Below are 21,363 nucleotides of genomic sequence, written 5' to 3'. Positions count from 1 at the left end.
CGAGCCAGGAACCATTTTTGGTGCCATATAGAACCTTTTTTTTTTTTAGAGTGGAGCAATATCATAACTTATTTTTATTATTTAAATGTTATCAAGACATGAGGTATATCTACCATCTGATACTGTGTGTGTTTTCTGACCTGTCATGTTTGTGTCAGTCAAACACAATGTCAACACACATGAGGAATAAAGGAGATCTAACACGGATGCGCGTTCACGAGAGGACAGGAGAGGGCGCCAAATATATACTATCCAAAAAGAACCGATGATGACTACGATATCTGTCAATCACATTCTATCATGTGTATTTATAAATGAACATATCATTCAGTAGACTAGCGATATTATTGAAAGCTTTCAGAGTTGATCAGATCGATGAGAACTGAACTGAGCTGATGACGTCCCCGTTTTCTGCAGCCGAAACTCATTCTGTTGCAGTATTTTCCTGTTTAACACTGAGGCTGAAGTAATCTCTCTAGTGCTCTCTGTGTGAATGAAGGGGCTTGAGGATATGCGCTGATCCCCGAGAGTCTGCCGTTTCCCTTCTGCGGGTCTCCTCCTCGGCTTCTCCTTCGGGATTCTCCCGGTGAGTGCTTCATCCACAGCGAACAGAAAACTGATCCAGACCGGGAGATCAGCAATGGAGACTCTTTTATCTCTAATGCATTGCTGAAGTTGCCTGCGAACAAAACACCATTCAAAGAATTGTCATGTTGTGTAGTTATACGAGTCATTCTACGAAACGGTGGCCATTTGAGTCCAAGGCGTTTGATGAGATACATAAGGTACAAACATGTCTTTCCAAAGCTTAAAGTTATTAATTCAAGTGTTCTTGTTAACATGACATATTATAAAATACTGTTTGTAAAGAGTAATGTTCTATTTTTAATAATTTTTCATAGCAAATTTCACATGTCCGTGTTGACCAACAAGACATTTGCATTTAAAATATCACCTAATAAGATGTGTGTAATAAGATTTTTTTTTCTATTTTCAGGATAATATGTTTGTCCCTGTTTACATAAGTTATATTTATTTAAAAACAAATATTGTAAATATGTTATAATTTGAGTGCGTTCCTCAATTTGACTTTCCCCCGTCACACTAACTTGTTTTATCTCTAAATAACTTAGGCTACTGTTGTTTTAAATGACATCACAAAGCTGAAGTGACATTATTTGAGCCTCATAACCACCAAGAACAAAAGCAGGCCAGTACTGACATTCTTTTACATTGAATTACATTATATTTTCTAACATTATTAATACAACGGAAATTATGTTTTAGATTGAACGCATGTATACCTGGTGAGGATCTTGACCGCATGGGAGATTAGTGGCCATTTTAGGATGAAATGAACCACCCGTCATGTTTAATTGTGACGTGGTAAGGGATGTGATGGGGTTGGTCTCCTTCCCATTTGAATGTGAGGATGTGTGACCCTTGACCCCATAACCAGTCCTGCGTCTCACGGGTATATTTGTGGCAATAGCCAACAATACATTGTGCAGGTCAAAATAATTGATTTTTCTTTTATGCCAAAAATCATTAGGATATTAAGTAAAGATCATGTTCCATGAAGATATTTTGTATATTTTCTACTGTATACATATATATATATATATATATATAAATGTATTTATTAGTAATTTGCATTGCTAAGGACTTCATTTAGACAAATTCAAAGGTGATTTTCTCTATATTTCGATTTTTCAAATAGTTGCATCTCGGCCAAATATTGTCTTATCCTAACAAACCATACATCAACGGAAAGCTTATTTATTTCAGATTATGTATACATTTTTTTTAAAGTTAATTCGTTTTTTTCAGTAAAACAATGAGGTCATTGAAATGTCAAATTCATATGTCAAGATTAAAAACCTAAAAATAAAAAAAATTGATTAAATTACAGAGTTTCTATTTTTAGTTTCCAAAAAAAGGGACATTTTACTATTAGGAAAACATTAGAATTGAAGAATATATTTCTTGTCTTACTACACTTAGGGCGTACATATTGTCCGTAACGGGGTGGTACAAGAAAGGCTACCTTGCATAAATTAAAAGGATAATATTAATAAAAATGTTGTGCCTGAGGTGGAAAAATAAGATTTTTGGGAGGATTAACATATCTTTCAAGTTGTAGGTTTAAAAAAAAAAAGTTTCTTCTTAATGAAAATTCGGAAAATTGCAAAGTGTAAATGTTTCCCCCGTTTCGTAGAATGACTGTATATGTATGCTAGTATTATTCTGTTTCTATTGTCATGATATCCACGTGCTTGTAAAATGAAGCTTTATAAGGCATGATCGCCAACATTCAATTCATTTCATATTTATTTGTATTTTCACAAATCGTTACATAAAATGCATGTCTCCATTATACAATTCAGAGTGATTTGTTACGGTATCAGACTGTGAACCTGAATAATTTGACAAAACTCAATCAGTTGCTAAAGTTTAAGTAAGCAGAATTAGCAGATTTTTATTTTGTAATCAAACATTTGAATTGCTCTGAACTTGAAATATTTGAGTACACTAACTGACTTAACATTAACATGTAATCTCAAATGTTTAATAGTGTAAAATTGGCTAGCTTTAACTAGGTAATTCAATAAATGCCACCTTGCTAATTGGTGACGCAATGTTTTGGTAGCATTAGCATAGCATTAGCTGAATATAAAACACATTTAAACTAAGCTCGCGCTCCGTCCGATTCGTCACATGAGAACCCAACATTACAGAAACTCTTCAAAACTAGCACAACAAAACATTAAACACCACTAAATCTCCACTTTAACATAATCTTGCACAAAAAACACAATATAACACTTAATTTAAGCATTTTCTGTCTGTTTTGAAAACAATGAAACCGTTCTGATACTCAAAATGTGTGAGTTTTGAGAACTCAAAAGAAAAGGAAAGTTCTTAATATGAATATATGAATGAGGATGAGTGCCATTTCCTTCTCAAGGAAACAGAAGTGTGTATTTACAGATGATGAAACGCACTTCTGTTTAAAACATCTGTGAGATCCAAAGATCTGCTCAGTCCGAGATATCCCGCAGGACTCTGAGCTTTAACTGAATGCTCTGAAATGAAGAGGCTCTAGTCATAAAGCAAACAGGTTTGGACAGAGGAGGTCGATAAAGGCTTCTGTGCGTCTCTTCAGGCCTTTGGACTCTGCGCAGATGTTTCAGATCGTAATGCTGAGTGTGGGGAAAGTGCGTGTTTCCCTTTTTTGAGGAAGTGTAGTCAGAAATCTTATGATGTTTCTAAAGGACGACATATAAAACTGCTGACGGGCTATATTTAACACATCCCTGACCACATGATGAGAAATGTTACGCATAGAAAATATATTTATCTGCACGGGCTCGGATATCCCCGCTTTAAATCCGCACGCTTTACTGGAAACTACACTCATTTGTTTGTTTTTTGTACTCCTTTCTGCTGGATATATTCATTAAGGCAATGTTTTTGTCAATAATAGAAGTACATGTATCTTCTGTGCAAGACCAAAACATGTTCGTCCAGTCATTGCATTTTGATCACATCACACCAGCGATGCTTTATAAAAGGCCTAATCCTGGCTAAGCCCTGTCTGTGAAAGCTGGCCTACAGGAGCTTGTTTTTATTGTCTGGATTAAAATTCATTTGACTATTTAAAGCATGAGTTCATTTCCTGATCATCTCCTCTCCTCATCTCATCCCAGATGTTCATGTGTTTCTTTCTTCAGTTTTTTGAGGATCATTCCAGGATTTTTCTGCTCATAATGGACTTCAATGGGAACCAACGGCTGAAGGTCCAGATCACTGCAGTTTCAGAGGCTCTGACCAATCCCAGAGGAATAGAGTCTGATCTAGACAAACCATCACCACATTTACAACACACACACACATTTATACACTTTAAGCTCTAATGCTCCTCTGAAACTGCAGTGATCTGGACCTTCAGCCGTTGGTTCCCATTGAAGTCCATTATGAGCAGAAAAATCCTGGAATGATCCTCAAAAAACTGAAGAAAGAAACACATGAACATCTGGGATGAGATGAGGAGAGGAGATGATCAGGAAGTGCTCATTCTGAAGTGAACTCATGCTTTAAATGTCAGGGTGGTACAACTGTCCTGATGTCTGATTTCTGATCTGAAATTCTTGAAAGGAAAGATTGAGTAGTTTGGCAGGATCTTTCATTATGGTCTGTTATAAAACAGTTGAACCGAGTGTATAGGGGTGATCTCAGTTGTGCTCGATGACCATGGCCTTTAATTAAAGAGACACTATGTCTTTAAGAGATAGACACTGGTGGGTGTGGCGGAGGAGGAAATGGAAACGGATGAGAGAGTTTATTTTCTCAATTATAAGGTTGCTCACTAAATGTAAACTAATATTATTGTGACCAGTATCTGTTTTGTCTGTTGTTACAGTTAATGGGAAGTGCAATGCAAAGAATACAATGTTTTTAAAAAAAGTTAGTTTTCTTGTAAGGTGTTTAAATATTGCTGGCCCACTTTGGCTGAATGTGTTCGATAAAGTGGGCCAGTGGGATTCTGGAAGCGGTGCTGCGTTGAACACCCTGTTCTGATGCAACTACGGCAGCTGAGAAGACCATTCGTTGTGTTCTTTCTCAAGAAAACCGGATGAAATCGATATAAAGACGTGTTTAATACTCGACGCAATCACTGCCCTTGCCGTCCAGAATGAAAGAGAACATCCCCATCCCATTCCATTCACTTTTTTATCTTCTGTAATCAAATCTAATTTAAATCATTTTATTTCTAGTTCTTACTTTCTTAATACCTTGTATTTTCTTTCTCATTTTTATGTAAAGCACTTCATTGCGTTGCGCACCGGTTTGAGCTTTGAACGTGCCCCTGGTAAAGTGGGCGACCTTTAACCTTCGGTAATTACATTCGAATTCATTAAATAAACTGGCATTAACTGGTTGTTTTACAGTTGACGTGTACAATATTCTACTTTTAGAAAACAGAAGTGAGTGTGCATGTGAAAATCACATCAGAGATGGAAGAAAGGAAAGAAAGAGCCGATAATCCATCTGTGGAGTGAGGAAAGGACGAGAGGAGCTAGATGAAGAATATAAAGCTGTAAAAAAGTGTTCAGAAAAAAAAACAGTCAGAAAAAAGGTTTTTAAAATGACATTTTTGTTAGCCTGATTGTTGTTGGATGAGTTCTTGTCCATGTTTAATATGTTGTAGAGTTGATTCTCATCCATATTTCTGTCAGTTGTTTTGAATTGTACACATGCTTTGAGTTAACAGATGAATTCTCGTATTCTAGGCCAGGGGTTTTCAAACTTTATGATGCCAAGGACCCCCGATATGATGAACCTTTTATGAGGGACCCCCTTCCTGAAATCAATTTATAATTTTTTTATGTATGGAAAAACATTAAAAACTGTTAGATAAATAGTAGCCTAAGTGTGGCATTAAAAACATATTGTTTCTAAACTTAAATTGGCTATATTTAAAGGGAGAGTTCACCCAAAAATGAAAATTATCCCATAATTTACTCACTCTCAAGTATATGACATTTCACGAACTTTCAGACGAATACAATCAGAGTTCTATAAAAAAAATGTCCTGGCTCTCCCAAGCTTTATAAAGACCTTCTGAAGTGAATCGATGGGTGTGTGTGTAAGAAAAATATCCATAATATTTAAAAATTCTGGAAAGTATGTATACAGCAAGACACATTTAGATATGAAACAGTTACAGTGTTTGTTAGACTTTAACAACTTTTGCTTTTTTATTCTCTGAACATTTCTGGAGGACCCTGTTTGAAAACCCCGGCTCTAGGCTATATGCTTTTGGGTTTGTTAAATATGTTGTTGAATATGTTTGTTTGGATATGTGTTCATAAATATTGTGTTTTTAATTAATATACAGGATCATTTTTGATAAATCAGGGATGGCCCACCTGAAAAGAAATGCATGACCTCAAAATGTCAAATTGAAATACTATAGTTGGACCTTAAAGTGAACTAAAGTGATAAAGAAAAGAAAAACATCCAGGTATCACGTTTAGCTGCGTTCACCCTGTACGATACACAGTGTGTGTGAACCGCTGGCAGAATCACACACTTCTTCCTGCATGTGTGTGCTGGTCTGGCTCTTCTGAGGACGGTCACAGTGAATCTGTGGTGGTCTTGTGATCGGGACTGTGAAAGTGCGATTAGGAGGCGCTTTATTCTGAACACAGTTGCATCACTCGATGCCTCAGACCGGCAGGGAAGCCTCAGAAACAGGACGTCTTGTGCCAATCACACGTCTAACTTCTGCTTCCATTAATTTTAGCCTCTGAGAGAGAAGTCATCAGTGCATTTCACAATCTACTACAACACCCTCACATCTCAGACATTCACACACTCCTGCTCGGTGGCATTTTTGTGCTTTAATGTGAGAGAGAAGCACACACACACACACACACACACACACACATCTCAGGCCTTCAGTGCGAGTGTACAGGGGTTGTGTTTATAAGACAGGTCGGACAGGGTCTCGTCTGGTCAGAAACGCTCCATGCTGAAGTCAACGGGTGCTAGAAGAAAAGAGAGGAGGGATTTGTGTGAATGGGAGGGAAAAGCCCCTCAGATGTCCATATAAAGAGAGAGAGGGAGAAGTGTGTGTCTTGAGCTTTGTGGAGTGAGTTGGAGAACGTGCATTGATGTCTCCTGTTATTGCTCATGCAGCACGTGTGTGTGGATGTGTGTACTGACTGCTTGTGTTTGTTTCAGGACTCTCTCTGGAGGATCGTGAGGCTGCTGGGCAGAGATGTTGGGCTGTCAGGACGGAGGGATGAGGGTTCGCTCCTGGCTCACGCTGATCTCAGGCTTACTGGAGTGCTTGGGCTTCGCAGGGGCCGTCTTCGGCTGGGCCACGCTGGTGTTTGTGCTGAAGACCGAGGGCTACTTCAGCAGTCTGTGTGTGAACACCACCATCAACGGAACCGCAGCTGAAGGTCAGTCACACACACGCGATCAGAGGTGGACAGAGTACACACCTCCATTACTGGAGGAAAAGAACAACTGGTCAAATATTACCACGGGGGATAAATATTAAGTGGGAGCTTTACTTAAGCAAAAACGCAGATGTGTCAAGAGTGAAAGTAAACGCATGATTTTATTATTGTTGCAAAGCTCTTATCAAAGTCAAAATCATACTAGAAATAAAGGTTTCAACATTGTGTTTATTTGACTTCAGTTATAAGCCAAACTGTGTTTTTGCATGCTAACTAATGTCTTTGTTGAACTTTAGCATCATTTGACCGACCGTACTTCATACCAGTGTCAAGTCATGACAGTTTTGATTTAGTGCATTAGTCGTCATACACTGCAAAAAATGCTTTTCTTACTTAGCATTTTTGTCTTGTTTTCAGTCCAAATATCTAAAAAATCTTACATTAAGGAGCATTTACTAGACAAGCAAAAGTTTTTGTTTTGTTTTGGGGGAAAATAACTCAAAATTAAGGGAGTTTTTGCTTAAAGTAAAATAATCTGCCAATGGGGTAAGCAAAATAATCTTGTTTTCTGTTTGAATTAAGAATATTTTGCTTACCCCATTGGCAGATTATTTTGCTAATTTTAAGCAAAAACTCACTTAATTTTGAGTTATTTCCCCCCAAAACAAGACAATAATTTTTATTTGGCCAGTAAATGCTTCTTGTTTTGAGAATTTGTTTGATGTTTGGACCAGAAACAATACAAAAATACTAAGTAAGAAAAGCATTTTTTGCTGTGTAGTCCTCCACCTAAAGTTTTAGTCACATTTTAGGCATCTAAATTGACTAAATATAAGATTTTATTAGATTAAATCGAGTAAAAATCGGCGTCTGAGAGGCAGCTTTCTGCGTGCGCACTGAAAACCGGCTTGAATTGAGTTTCTCTCTCGTGTCGTCACCCTTTTTCACACTTACCCACGTCTCTTCTCTTTCTCCCTGACGTTTACATCTCTGAACGTTTCATGAGACATGCGGCAAGTGTGCACTTGAGTCCCGCCGGGGTCAGCACATTACAGTTCAGACGTGCCCTGGAGCTCAACAGCAGTCCTGATCTCACGGGTATCTCTGTGCTAATAGCCAACAACACTCTGAGTGGGTCAAAATTATACATTCTTCTGTTGAGCCAAAAATCATCAGCATATTAAGATCATGTTCATGAAGATATTTAGTAATTGTCCTACTGTAAATATATCATAAATGTAATATTAGTGGTAAAATGCATTGCTAAGGACTTCATTTGGACAACTTTAAGGAGATTTTCTCAATATTTCGCCCTCAGATTCCAGATTTTCAAATAGTTACATGCTAACAAACCACACATCCATAAAAGATTATTTAAAAAACAATAGACCCTGTTATGACTGGGTTTTGTGGTCCAGGGTCACAGATCTACAGCGCAGGACATCAGATCTGACTGGATCTCTTCCCAAATCGTCCCTCCCTAACATTTTTATTATAACAAAATGAACTGTTTCATACAGAAACTTCAGCTCTAAAAGCACAGACGATTCCCATTTCAAGCTTTCACTAACAGTTGAGTCACCTCAATATGCTTCTGTAGGTTTGGGCGGAGAGGTTTTGAAGGCTGCGATATGGTTTGTTTTAGGCAAACACATAAAATGAAACAAATATTTAATCTTTTGAGAAAGCTGAAACATTGTGTGTAAATACGGCCATGGGTGCGCACCGCCGTCTTCTGTTGAGCCATCCAATAACCGTGTTCAAAAAATGCTGTTTTCTTCATGTTTCTTCAAAATCATGTTTTCAAGAATAAACAAATCATCCACTGGCTTTCAAAGCGGCTACAAAGAAACGACTTTCCCCTTCGAGGACCGTGATAGACATATAGAGGAGTGAAAAGTGTGAAAGTTAACCTTCTATGGGACGTTGTGTTCTAACCATGAAATATGTTTTCAAATAAGATACGTTTTTATTACATGAAATGGCTTCAATCATATGAACCAAAAAAATAAAAATAATGGGGGGGTTCTTAGGGAAATTTACCAAGCCTGTACCACAATAGAAAATGGTCAAAAAAAGTAGATTTTCTATAAAATTATGATCTTTTCTATTTAAATGCACATTTATTTTAGAAATTGGTAGATTTGATGGAAACCCAACATAAGTATATCATTGAATCCCCATCGTTCCCTATAATCTGGCTCACTCATCCTCTTGCCCTTTCCGTTAAATATCGCTGTATTCATTTTCTGAACAGAAGAAATCATTTTGTTACTTATACATAAACACAACTATACTACAATAAACACTAATAACTGCAATCCTATTGCTGATGCTACTATCTATAATAAACGCCAATGGGGAAAAACATGACTGCAGTTCCCCTGTGGACAGCGTCGCCGTATGGAAACATTGATATTTTCTCAATTTACAGGAAAACTGTGTTAGACAAAGTTGATTTGTGAATAAAAATATCTAATTTACTTATCAAAGAAATCCCCCTTGAAAAGAGATGAGTTTAATAGAGTGATTTCTGGAGCTCTTCAACAGGTGACCGGGGGAAAGAGACATTCAGATCAATTTAAGTCATGTGACCTAAAAACAGCACATCATTGGCTACCTTAAAGGAACACGCCACTATTTGTGAAAATAGGCTCATTCTCCGACTCCCCTAGAGTTGAACAGTTGAGTTTGACCGTTTTCGAATCCATTCAGCCGATCTCCGGGTCTGCCGCTAGCACTTTTAGCATAGCTTAGCATAGATCATTGAATCTGATTAGACCGTTAGCATCTCACTCAAAAATGACCAGCAAAGTTCCTTGATTATTACGCAGGAATGAGAGTATAGCTCCTGCCATATCAGCCTCGAAATTCACAACTTATCATTTTCTGTCGGTCTTAGTATACGATGGAACTACAGAAGAGTCACGTTTTAAATATGGAAACTCTTTGGTCATTTTTGAGCGAGATGCTAACGGTCTAATCAGATTCAATGATCTATGCTAAGCTATGCTAAAAGTGCTCGCGCCAGACGGTCATTCGAAAACGGTCAAACTCAACTTTTCAACTCTAGGGGAGTCGGAGAATGAGCCTATTTTCACAAATAGTGGAGTGTTCCTTTAAGGCCTGCCCTTTTAACTCCCATAGTGCAATTTATTGTATTTTTTTCTGAATAACTGAAAATCTCAAAAAATTAGTAGAAATTAATTGTTGCCATCTGACAACTCTGTACCATAGAGGGTTAAAGTCATAAGTTTCCAGAAGAAAATAATACTCAAAAAGTACAGTACTCAAGTAAAAGTAGTTAGTTACTGGATGTGGTGTGTGTGTGTGTGTGTGTGTGTGTGTGTGTGTGTGTGTGTGTGTGTGTGTGTGTGGCTAACACTGGCTTCATGTGCTAGACTGCAGGCTACAAGATGAGCAGTTCTCCCTGGTCTTCACCATCGCATCCTTCATGAACAACTTCCTCACGCTGCCAAACGGCTTCCTGTTCGACCGCTTCGGGACCACCGTTGCCAGGCTGCTGGGAATGTGAGTCAGATTTATGTGTGTGTGTGTGTTTGTTCCCATTATCTGCTTGTTTAGGCCTTGAAAGCAGTTAGGAGAGAAGTGCATAGAAAACGCAGCGTGATGTCACAGATTTGGCAGGACACAGGGATCTGTGGTGCATTGGGCAATGTGGGCGTTTTCTCCAGAGATGAACTATAGTGAGCACTGAATGAACGTCCTTACAGCAGATCATATAGAAGTGGAATTTACTAAGATAGCCAAAGCACATTTTCAGCCAAAACACAAGTTTATTCGTTTTGTCGTGGAAATGTTTAACTCTTTAGTGGTGAGATTGTAATGAAAACCAAACCCAATTGTCTAAGTATTTTATTCTTGCAAGAAGGCCCGCTCTCATTCTCTAGACCGCGAATAGAGGAACCACTTCTAAACATGGAACAAACACTTTTGTTGCACACACAATTTTACACATGCGATAGCACACACGCACAGTCATTTTCCACTAAGATCAGTTGTCTGTTGTTATGCAAACACATACATAATATAAAGTAAATACATTCTGCATAAAGCTAAAGGAATTTCCACTACAGTTTTTTCTTTGTTTAGTTTTTAACAGGGACAGTGCACATTAATACGCTTTTCAGTCAATGCACCAGACATTTCCATCTGTCATCCCTCGACATAAAAACATGATATATGATTTACAAATACACAATCGCTCAAATTAATAAGGAAATACTTATAATAATTGTTGAGCTTGCCTGAGACCAGTGGTTGTTAGACAGTAAATAATATGCAAAATAAAGACATATAATCTCAAATAAACCTGAAATTAGAACGATTAAATTTAGCTTACAATCCTTAAACCTTAAACGTCAGTTTAGAATCCGCGCTGTTACATCCCAGCAAACATTCGGACGTTTAATGACTATTGAAAAGACGTCCATCCAACACGTCCCGTAATTGTTGAAAAAGAGTTGGAAATGTTCTGTTACATATTTTTACCAATTTATGCCGTCCTACCGCGACTATGTCTTTATGGAACGACGCTTTGAGGACTGGTCAGTCATGTTGGGACAGGAAGGGGCCGTCCCCAAACTGGTCCCACAAAATTGGGAGCATGAAATTGTCCAAAATGTCTTGGTGAAGCATTAAGAGTTCCTTTCACTGGAACTAACCCCTGAAAAACAATGCTTTTGGCAATATGGGGTAGCTCTTAGCTGCCTCTAAAGACATATAATCTCCAATAAACCTGAAATTAGAATGATTAAATTTAACCTGAGCAGAACTCCAAGACATTTATATTGAGAAACAGCCTCTCCCCTGACACAGACATGGCTCTGCAATGATACTATTGGACTTTATTTGCAAGCTGTTACATAGAATTTGAAAGTTCATTAGCAACTTGTGCCGTATAACTGCCTGATACTGTAAATATCATCTGCATACATTTGGAAGTCAGTGCCAGGACATGTAGATTCATTTATATTTAGAGCAGTAACAATTGGACCCAGGACAGATCCCTGTGGAACGCTTGGGGTCAGGATTGTTTTTAAAGACATTAAAGCTTTTATAAGCAAGCATGCATGATTTCAAAAGTGACAGTGAACTTTTACATTTCTATTCAAAATAAACGCTGTCCTATTCATCAAAGAATCCTGAAAAATAAGCTCATACTAAGTATTTTTCCATCCCCAACATAGATCAGCTGATTCTGTGCTCAAACACAGTTAAGAGTATGTAAATCTATATAACTTAGATTTAATATTTCTATGATTAACAGTATCAAAAGCTTTCTTAAGATCAAGAAACCCAGCTCTAACTACACCCACTTTATCTGATAGAGATTTTCTATTTTCTATTAGAAAAACAATTAGCATAATTAGCTGTAAATCTAAACTGCATTGGATGGCAAAAGAACTATTATTCCAGTGACAGATCATTTGCTCAGTGACTAATTTCTTAATAACCTTGTAAACAGTGGGTAGGATACTGATAGGCCGATAATTACAGGATCTCAATAGGGGAACAACAACTTCCAGACAGTTGGAAATTTACCCTGAAAGATCGAAAGGTTAATAATTCTGGTAATAGTTTTGATTTGATGTTGACCTAAACTCTGTAGTGATAGTTGACAGTTAATGTGATGTGAAGTACAACATACATACACTACCATTCAAAAGAGTCTCTTCTGCTCGTGAATCTGATCATAAATACAGTAAAACAGGGAAATAGTAAAAAACCAGCCGTTTTCTATGTGAATATATAGTAAAGTCGAATTTATTCCTGTGATCATCATTACTCCAGTCTTCAGTGTCACATGATCCCTCAGAAATCATTCTCATATGAGGATTTGATGATCAACAAATATTTATGATTATTATCAGTGTTGAGAATACTAAGTATGAGCTTATTTTTCAGGATTCTCTGATGAATAGGACAGCGTTTACTTTAAATAGAAATGTAAAAGGCTTCACTGTCACTTTTGAAATCAATTTCATACATGCTTGCTTATAAAAGCTTTAGTGTCTTTAAAAACAATCCTGACCCCAAGCGTTCAAGCGGCGGAGATGCTTTAATATGCGAGGCTTAAGTGTCCAAATATTTTTCTCAGCGTATAACTCTCAGTCTGTTATAACACAATCCACATGTTCCACACACACAAACCTACTGTCATATTCTCATATGATTTACTTTACAGATCGGTTTACACTGCAGGAATGTTGTTAATAGCCTTTTCTACTCCTGGTAAGGGGCGTTTTTATCTTTATTTGTCTTCAGTGTATTGAGTGTGTTTGTAGTCATGAGCGCTGTTTCCTCCTGCAGCGAGCTCCAACCTCCTCTTCCCTGCGCTGTCCTTCATCGCTGTTGGAGGAATCCTCTTCCTCATGACCAACATACAGGTACTGGCTATCCTAGAACACACTTCAAACCCGTTGTGATAGCTAGAATATAGAGTAGAAATGACAGAATCATATTCTAGTGCTTCTAGTTTAACCTTCATGTTCTTTTTGTGGTACGACTACAAACATAGTTTGTACATGCAGTAACTTTGCAACTACATGTCAGCTAACTCTCATTAGAGTATTGGTAGACGGGTTCGGGTTCAGGTAAGTAGAATAAGTTGACATGTAGTTGCAAAGTTACCTCCCAGGAAGCAATAGCCGTCATTTCACCGTCTCGGTTAACTTTAGACCCGATATAGTCCGGCTGTGAGTTACCCACTTCTAGCCAAAATAACATTTTGCCTAAACAACTTGCGAGATGTTTGCTATCCCATCATGTAAGCAAAGTCAACAGGTGTTTGGTTTAATTTCTTGGACATGTTCATGTTCTGGATGACTAGTCTATCACTGGGCTATTTTCACTGACAGCCCAAATTTGGCCTTGTTTTAGTCTTGATGTCAGGGCTGTGATTGGACGCTATTAGACGTCTTTTAAACGCAGAATTGCGCAGAATGTCTAAAGTGGACCATTGAAATAAAGTGTTAGGACCTTTGACGTGATCCGATAACCATGTCTTATGTGAAATGACTTTGAGTTTGGTGTTGTGGATATTAGAGTATATCCATCTAGAGGACATCCATCTCTTTTAATCAAAATGACAATAGTCAAGTCAGCTTTATTTCTAGAGTGCTTTATAATACAGATTATTTCAGAAGCTTTACAGTATTAAACAGGAAAACCAGCCATAGGCGGCAACGTCATTGCAACTTTTTAAGGTCCAGAAAGGCAGTAAAGGCATGGTTAAAATAGTCCATGTGACTTCAGTGGTTCAGCCTTAATGTTATGAAGCCACGAGAATACTTAAGTGCACAAAACCCCCCAAAACAACGACTTCATTCAACAATTTCTTCTCATCTGTGTCAGGCGTAGTAAACACATTGCAGAGCTTCCGGGTTCTAAGTCAGAATGCCGGCTCATTATTGGCCAACGCTGTTCACATGAGCGCCGTGATGTATGCGTGTGATGCTGACGCAGGAACTGGCCAATGGGGAGCCGCCGTTCTGACGTAGAACTCGGAAGCTCTGCACTGTTTACTTTTTATTGTTTGGGTGAACTAACCCTTTAATTATGAAACAGTCGAATCAGCAACTCTGCAGAAGACGCATGTCAGTGCATTCAAATCAAGAATATTACTGAATATTAAGTGTCTTTTTCATGTTTTCATTATATGACCCTCTAACATAAACTAAAAAACCCATAATAATGTCCTCTTTATGATGTGTAAAGAACCCACATGTCCTCTGCTGTCTGTAGGTGGCGAATCTCTTCGGCGCTCACCGCTCCACTATAATCACTCTGTATAACGGAGCCTTTGACTCTTCCTCTGCGGTCTTCCTCATCGTCAAAGTAAGAGGCACATAAAACACCTCCCATCAGATTGTGTTAAGATGAGCGGCCTTGAATCCTGATGGTCCGATCTCTGTCTCTCAGTTGCTGTTTGAGGATGGAGTATCCCTGCGAGGCTCTTTCCTCTTCCTGTCCTGCTGCAGTGTCTTTCATCTGTTGCGAACGTTTGTGCTGATGCCTCGCACACACATCCCGTACCCGCTGCCGGAGAACTACAGCTACGGGTAAACCACACGCTCAATCCCTCCTCCTTCAGAAACATGCTCAAACCCAGAGCCTCCACCTGGAGAACACATGTACAAAAAGAGAAGCGCTGAATACTTCCCGGATGCACTTTATATTTATATAAGCTAAGAACTTGATGAGCAGGAAGAGACTAAGTTTCTTTTTCAGAATATTAATATTAATGAACTTCACTGTATATACAGTATATGTTTCCTCCAACAATGCTTTGCCTGTGACTGTTTCTTATTCATGCCAATAGGGTGAACTGTGGAGGAACTCGGGATTATGCCATTGCAAAGACTGAAGAGAAGAACATCCAGACTTCTAAGTCTGAGGAGGAAATGTCATTTAAAGAGCCTTCTGCCCAAGGCCAAAACACAGACACAACGGGTAGGCCACACACTAAACACACGTGTTTTTGTAGTTTATACGCCGTTTCTGCTATACGCCTGTGCTGTATAAAGATCACTGTAGAAACAGCCCACCCTTTATTAGCACAGAAGTCAATGTAACACAACTACACTTTAATAATGTCTGAGTGTTAACCCTTGTTACAGTCAAAAGCTGTTATTAGTGTATGATTTGTGGTGAAACTAGTTAAAAGACATACCCACAAGTCCCTGTGTGACACATCACATATGAATGATTATATTTTATCTAAGTAATTTAGTTTCTGGACAGGCCACTGTGCTTTTCTGTTTTACCATCTGTTTTATCATGGTGTGTTTTAATGTAAAACTCTTTAAGATTTTGGCACTGCATGTTATATTTAATAAGTTCAGATTAGATCATTCTCAAATGTCTGGAACAGAAGCAGCTTTTGCACTGTTTCTGGCCACAGGACCTCTTATGGTCTGGACCTGACAGGTTCAGGGCTTGTTGCTTATAACGGTGCGCCACAGAGGACTCACGTTTGACGTTACAGAAGAGAGGTTTCAAGCTAAGAATGAGTCAACAAACATTTTGGTTAGCATGCTAAGCTATTTGGTATAGGACAACAAACACAGAGTCAACTTCAGAAAGGTATTTCTCATTTCTCTGTGGCTCAGTCTAAAGATCATCTGAGACAATTTTTTACACAATTGGGCAAGATTTGTAGGAGTAGTGAATCAACTGTTTTTCATTTACTTAAATATGGCGGACGGGCAGATTAATGGAAAATGACAAATTTGATATCGTCAAAAGTTTTCAAATGCTTTCTTATATCTCTGGAATACTAGGTGGTGCTGTTCAAACTTCTCTGGTAACTTTTTAACCGAGTTTGAGTTAAGTGTTTCATTTTGATAGATCAAAGTTTGGCCAATATATAGCATCTAATCTAACATTGTTAACTTCACATCATCATAACTATTGAACAAAAAGGAACATTCTGTTCAGTCATTTCTGTGTGGCTTGGTTCAGTGATCATCTGAGCCGATTTTTGACTTTACTTTTACGAACTTAACTTTTTCAAATGGCCACTACTGAAATGGGCATTATTGAACTGGTGGTGGCGCTATAGAGTTCGTCCTAGAGACACCAAAGTTGTCCAGATTACTATTCATTACCATCACTGCAGGTGTGCTAGTTTTCACGATTTTCCTACTTACGGTTTATAGACCTGCCATAGACCTCAATTACAATAGAGACTACAGCAGCTTCAGTGCTTGCCCCCTAAATATACAGACAATAAACATTGTCACATTGTTTTTATGGCTGTTTTGTTTTGCCATATTACATGATTGTTCTTGAATAAAACACTGTTTGTGTTCCTTTTAGTGATAACACTCTTGCTAATATTTTGCTTTTGGTTCACCTGCTCCTAAATGTCTTGGGTTTGGTGATTGTACATGTCACTTCCTGTCTCATTGGGCAGGTTTCGATTATAATAATCTAATGGCAGTGTGCATGAGACATGTCAACAGTCAAAAGCCTAGTTTCAGATTCAGATCCTCATATGGCCACATTATTGTCCTGAATTGTCACACTTCTGCTATTGTTATTTATGTGTCCCTTCCCCTTTTACTTCTAAAGCTTGATGGTGAAGTGTGTTAACACTATGAATGTGTGTTTTGTCAGAGCGTAGTTTCAAGAGCTGTCTCCTCTCCTGGTCCTTCCTGTGGCATCTGCTGTGGCTCTCTGTGATGCAGCTGAGACACTACTTGTTCATCGGGACCTTGAACCCGATGCTGAATCATCTGGCCGCTGGAGACCCAGTCCTCGGTATGCACACACACATACTGTATTATCCTCATGTCCAGCTATTTGTGTGAATCAGGTGAATCCCTGCCTTTGAGCGCTATGTATAGATATAGACATGCAAACCGGCTCAGGCTGCATCATGTGTGCATCATGAGCTTGAATCCTCTTCTTTTCTCTTTGGTCTTATTGTTTTTGCTCACAGTCGGTAGATACACGAATGCGTTTGCGTTCACTCAGCTGTGTGGGATCCTGTGCGCCCCCTGGAACGGCCTCATCATGGACCGCCACAAGGGAAAGCAGCGAGAACCAGGTCAACACATAAACATGCACACATTTCCTTTATTTTCCCTTCATCTCTTAAAAGTTCAATGTACATATGAAAACATATTGTAGGAAACCATTTTTTGTTTAAAAAATACCATTTCAATTAAAGTTCCAAAAAAAACCTCTGCAAATGTTTGATGTCAGTAAGACCTATTCAAGGAATAGTTCACCCCCAAAATTTTAAAAGTTACTCTTGGCCCTCTAGCAGTTAGAAAACTGTAGCTTTAGCCATTAATAGACACACTACTTCCTTGAGAATAAACTCCAGCACAACAACCATAATGACTAACGAACCCTTGCCACTGACTAACCTCTGACACTGACTAACCTCTGACACTGACTAACCTCTGACACTGACTAACCCCTGCCACTGACTAACCCCTGCAACTGACTAACCCCTGCAACTGACTAACCCCTGCAACTGACTAACCCCTGCCACTGACTAACCCCTGCAACTGACTAACCCCTGCCACTGACTAACCCCTGCCACTGACTAACCCCTGCAACTGACTAACCCCTGCCACTGACTAACCCCTGCCACTGACTAACCCCTGCCACTGACTAACCCCTGTCACTGTCTAACCTCTGCCACTGACTTACCCCTGACACTGACTAACCCCTGACACTGACAAACCCCTGACACTGACTAACCCCCTGACACTGACTAACCCCTGCCACTGACTAACCCCTTCCACTGACTAACCCCTGCCACTGACTAACCCCTGTCACTGACTAACCCCTGACACTGACTAACCCCTGCCACTGTCTAACCCCTGACACTGTCTAACCCCTGACACTGACTAACCCCTGTCACTGTCTAACCTCTGCCACTGACTAACCCCTGACACTAACTAACCCCTGACACTGACTAACCCCTGTCACTGTCTAACCTCTGCCACTGACTAACCCCTGCCACTGTCTAACCCCTGACACTGTCTAACCCCTGACACTGACTAACCCCTGACACTGACTAACCCCTGTCACTGTCTAACCTCTGCCACTGACTAACCCCTGACACTGACTAACCCCTGTCACTGTCTAACCTCTGCCACTGACTAACCCCTGCCACTGTCTAACCCCTGACACTGACGAACCCCTGTCACTGTCTAACCTCTGCCACTGACTAACCCCTGACACTGACTAACCCCTGCCACTGACTAACCCCTGTCACTGACTAACCCCTGCCACTGACTAACCCCTGCCACTGACTAACCTCTGCCACTGACTAACCTCTGCCACTGACTAACCCCTGCCACTGACTAACCCCTGCCACTGACTAACCCCTGCAACTGACTAACCCCTGCCACTGACTAACCCCTGCCACTGACTAACCCCTGCAACTGACTAACCCCTGCCACTGACTAACCCCTGCCACTGACTAACCCCTGCCACTGACTAACCCCTGCCACTGTCTAACCCCTGACACTGACTAACCCCTGTCACTGTCTAACCTCTGCCACTGACTAACCCCTGTCACTGTCTAACCTCTGCCACTGACTAACCCCTGACACTGACTAACCCCTGCCACTGACTAACCCCTGTCACTGACTAACCCCTGCCACTGTCTAACCCCTGCCACTGACTAACCCCTGCAACTGACTAACCCCTGCCACTGACTAACCCCTGCCACTGACTAACCCCTGCAACTGACTAACCCCTGCCACTGACTAACCCCTGCCACTGACTAACCCCTGCCACTGACTAACCCCTGCCACTGTCTAACCCCTGACACTGACTAACCCCTGTCACTGTCTAACCTCTGCCACTGACTAACCCCTGCCACTGACTAACCCCTGCCACTGACTAACCCCTTCCACTGACTAACCCCTGCCACTGACTAACCCCTGTCACTGACTAACCCCTTCCACTGACTAACCCCTGCCACTGACTAACCCCTGCCACTGACTAACCCCTGTCACTGACTAACCCCTTCCACTGACTAACCCCTTCCACTGACTAACCCCTGCCACTGACTAACCTCTGTCACTGACTAACCCCTGCCACTGACTAACCCCTGCCACTGACTAACCCCTGACACTGACTAACCCTTACCACTAACTAACCCCTGACACTGATTAACCCCTGCAACTGACTAACCCCTGCCACTGACTAACCCCTGCCACTGACTAACCCCTGTCACTGTCTAACCCCTGACACTGACTAACCCCTGTCACTGACTAACCCCTGCCACTGACTAACCACTGTCAGAGGTTAGTCAGTGGCAGGGGTTAGTTAGTGGCAAGGGTTAGTTAGTGGCAAGGGTTCGTTAGTCATTATGGTTGTTGTGCTGGAGTTTATTCTCAAGGAAGTAGTGTGTCTATTAATGGCTAAAGCTACAGTTTTCTAACTGCTAGAGGGCCAAGAGTAACTTTTAAAATTTTTGGGGTGAACTATTCCTTGAATAGGTCTGCCACTGACTAACCCTTGCCACTAACTAACCCCTGCCACTGACTAACCCCTGCCACTGACTAACCCCTGCCACTGACTAACCCTTGCCACTGACTAACCCCTGCCACTGACTAACCCCTGCCACTAACTAACCCCTGCCACTGACTAACCCCTGCCACTGACTAACCTCTGCCACTGACTAACCTCTGCCACTGACTAACCCCTGTCACTGACTAACCTCTGACACTGACTAACCCCTGCCACTGACTAACCCCTGTCACTGACTAACCCCTGACACTGACTAACCCCTGCCACTGACTAACCCCTGTCACTGACTAACCCCTGACACTGACTAACCCCTGCCACTGACTAACCCCTGTCACTGACTAACCCCTGACACTGACCAACCCCTGTCACTGACTAACCCCTGCCACTGACTAACCTCTGCCACTGACTAACCTCTGCCACTGACTAACCTCTGCCACTGACTAACCCCTGACACTGACTAACCTCTGACACTGACTAACCTCTGACACTGACTAACCTCTGACACTGACTAACCCCTGACACTGACTAACCTCTGACACTGACTAACCCCTGACACTGACTAACCTCTGCCACTGTCTAACCCCTGACACTGACTAACCTCTGCCACTGACTAACCCCTGACACTGACTAACCTCTGCCACTGTCTAACCCCTGCCACTGACTAACCCCTGCCACTGACTAACCTCTGACACTGACTAACCCCTGACACTGACTAACCCCTGACACTGACTAACCTCTGACACTGACTAACCCCTGACACTGACTAACCTCTGACACTGACTAACCCCTGACACTGACTAACCCCTGCCACTAACTAACCCCTGTCACTGACTAACCCCTGTCACTGACTAACCCCTGACACTGACTAACCCCTGTCACTGACTAACCCCTGTCACTGACTAACCCCTGTCACTGACTAACCCCTGACACTGACTAACCCCTGACACTGACTAACCCCTGACACTGACTAACCCCTGTCACTGACTAACAACATCGTCATATTAATTACCATGCCAAACACTTATGACAGAAATATAGGAACTAAACTCTCACACACTCCCTGTTCCTCATTTTGTGAACCGTCAAACCACTGCCTCAATCCTCTTCCTCTTCAATGTCCTCTTCCTTTTCACTGTCCTCTTCCTCTTCAATGTCCTCTTCCTCTTCACTGTCCTCTTCCTCTTCACCGTCCTCTTCCTCTTCACTGTCCTCTTCCTCTTCACTCTCCTCTTTCTCTTCACTGTCCTCTTCCTCTTCACTGTCCTCTTCCTCTTCACTCTCCTCTTTCTCTTCACTGTCCTCTTCCTCTTCACTGTCCTCTTCCTCTTCACCGTCCTCTTCCTCTTCACTGTCCTCTTCCTCT

At 40.7% G+C, this 21,363-nt stretch overlaps 1 protein-coding gene across 3 annotated transcripts in view; it reads left to right on the top strand.

The window, feature by feature from the left end:
• Positions 1 to 285: 285 nt before the first annotated feature.
• slc43a3b (solute carrier family 43 member 3b) overlaps positions 286 to 21,363 on the top strand; it is a 29,113-nt gene continuing 8,035 nt past the window's right edge. The window contains exons 1-10 of one of the 3 annotated variants that reach the window (XM_079839522.1): positions 286 to 586; positions 6,751 to 6,974; positions 10,376 to 10,505; positions 13,183 to 13,229; positions 13,308 to 13,384; positions 14,742 to 14,834; positions 14,919 to 15,058; positions 15,319 to 15,449; positions 17,118 to 17,261; positions 17,443 to 17,550. In XM_079839522.1, coding sequence (XP_079695648.1) covers positions 6,788 to 6,974; positions 10,376 to 10,505; positions 13,183 to 13,229; positions 13,308 to 13,384; positions 14,742 to 14,834; positions 14,919 to 15,058; positions 15,319 to 15,449; positions 17,118 to 17,261; positions 17,443 to 17,550 — 1,057 coding nt within the window. In that variant the 5' untranslated portion in view covers positions 286 to 586; positions 6,751 to 6,787. Of the gene's footprint in view, positions 786 to 6,333; positions 6,659 to 6,750; positions 6,975 to 10,375; positions 10,506 to 13,182; positions 13,230 to 13,307; positions 13,385 to 14,741; positions 14,835 to 14,918; positions 15,059 to 15,318; positions 15,450 to 17,117; positions 17,262 to 17,442; positions 17,551 to 21,363 lie in introns of those variants that run through there. The other 2 variants (XM_079839523.1, XM_079839521.1) reach the window with 2 other exon arrangements.

This window comes from Gobio gobio, assembly GCF_949357685.1.
Source record: "Gobio gobio genome assembly, chromosome: 16".
Lineage (NCBI taxonomy): Eukaryota > Metazoa > Chordata > Actinopteri > Cypriniformes > Gobionidae > Gobio > Gobio gobio.
This window is presented reverse-complemented; position numbering and strand designations above follow the sequence as displayed.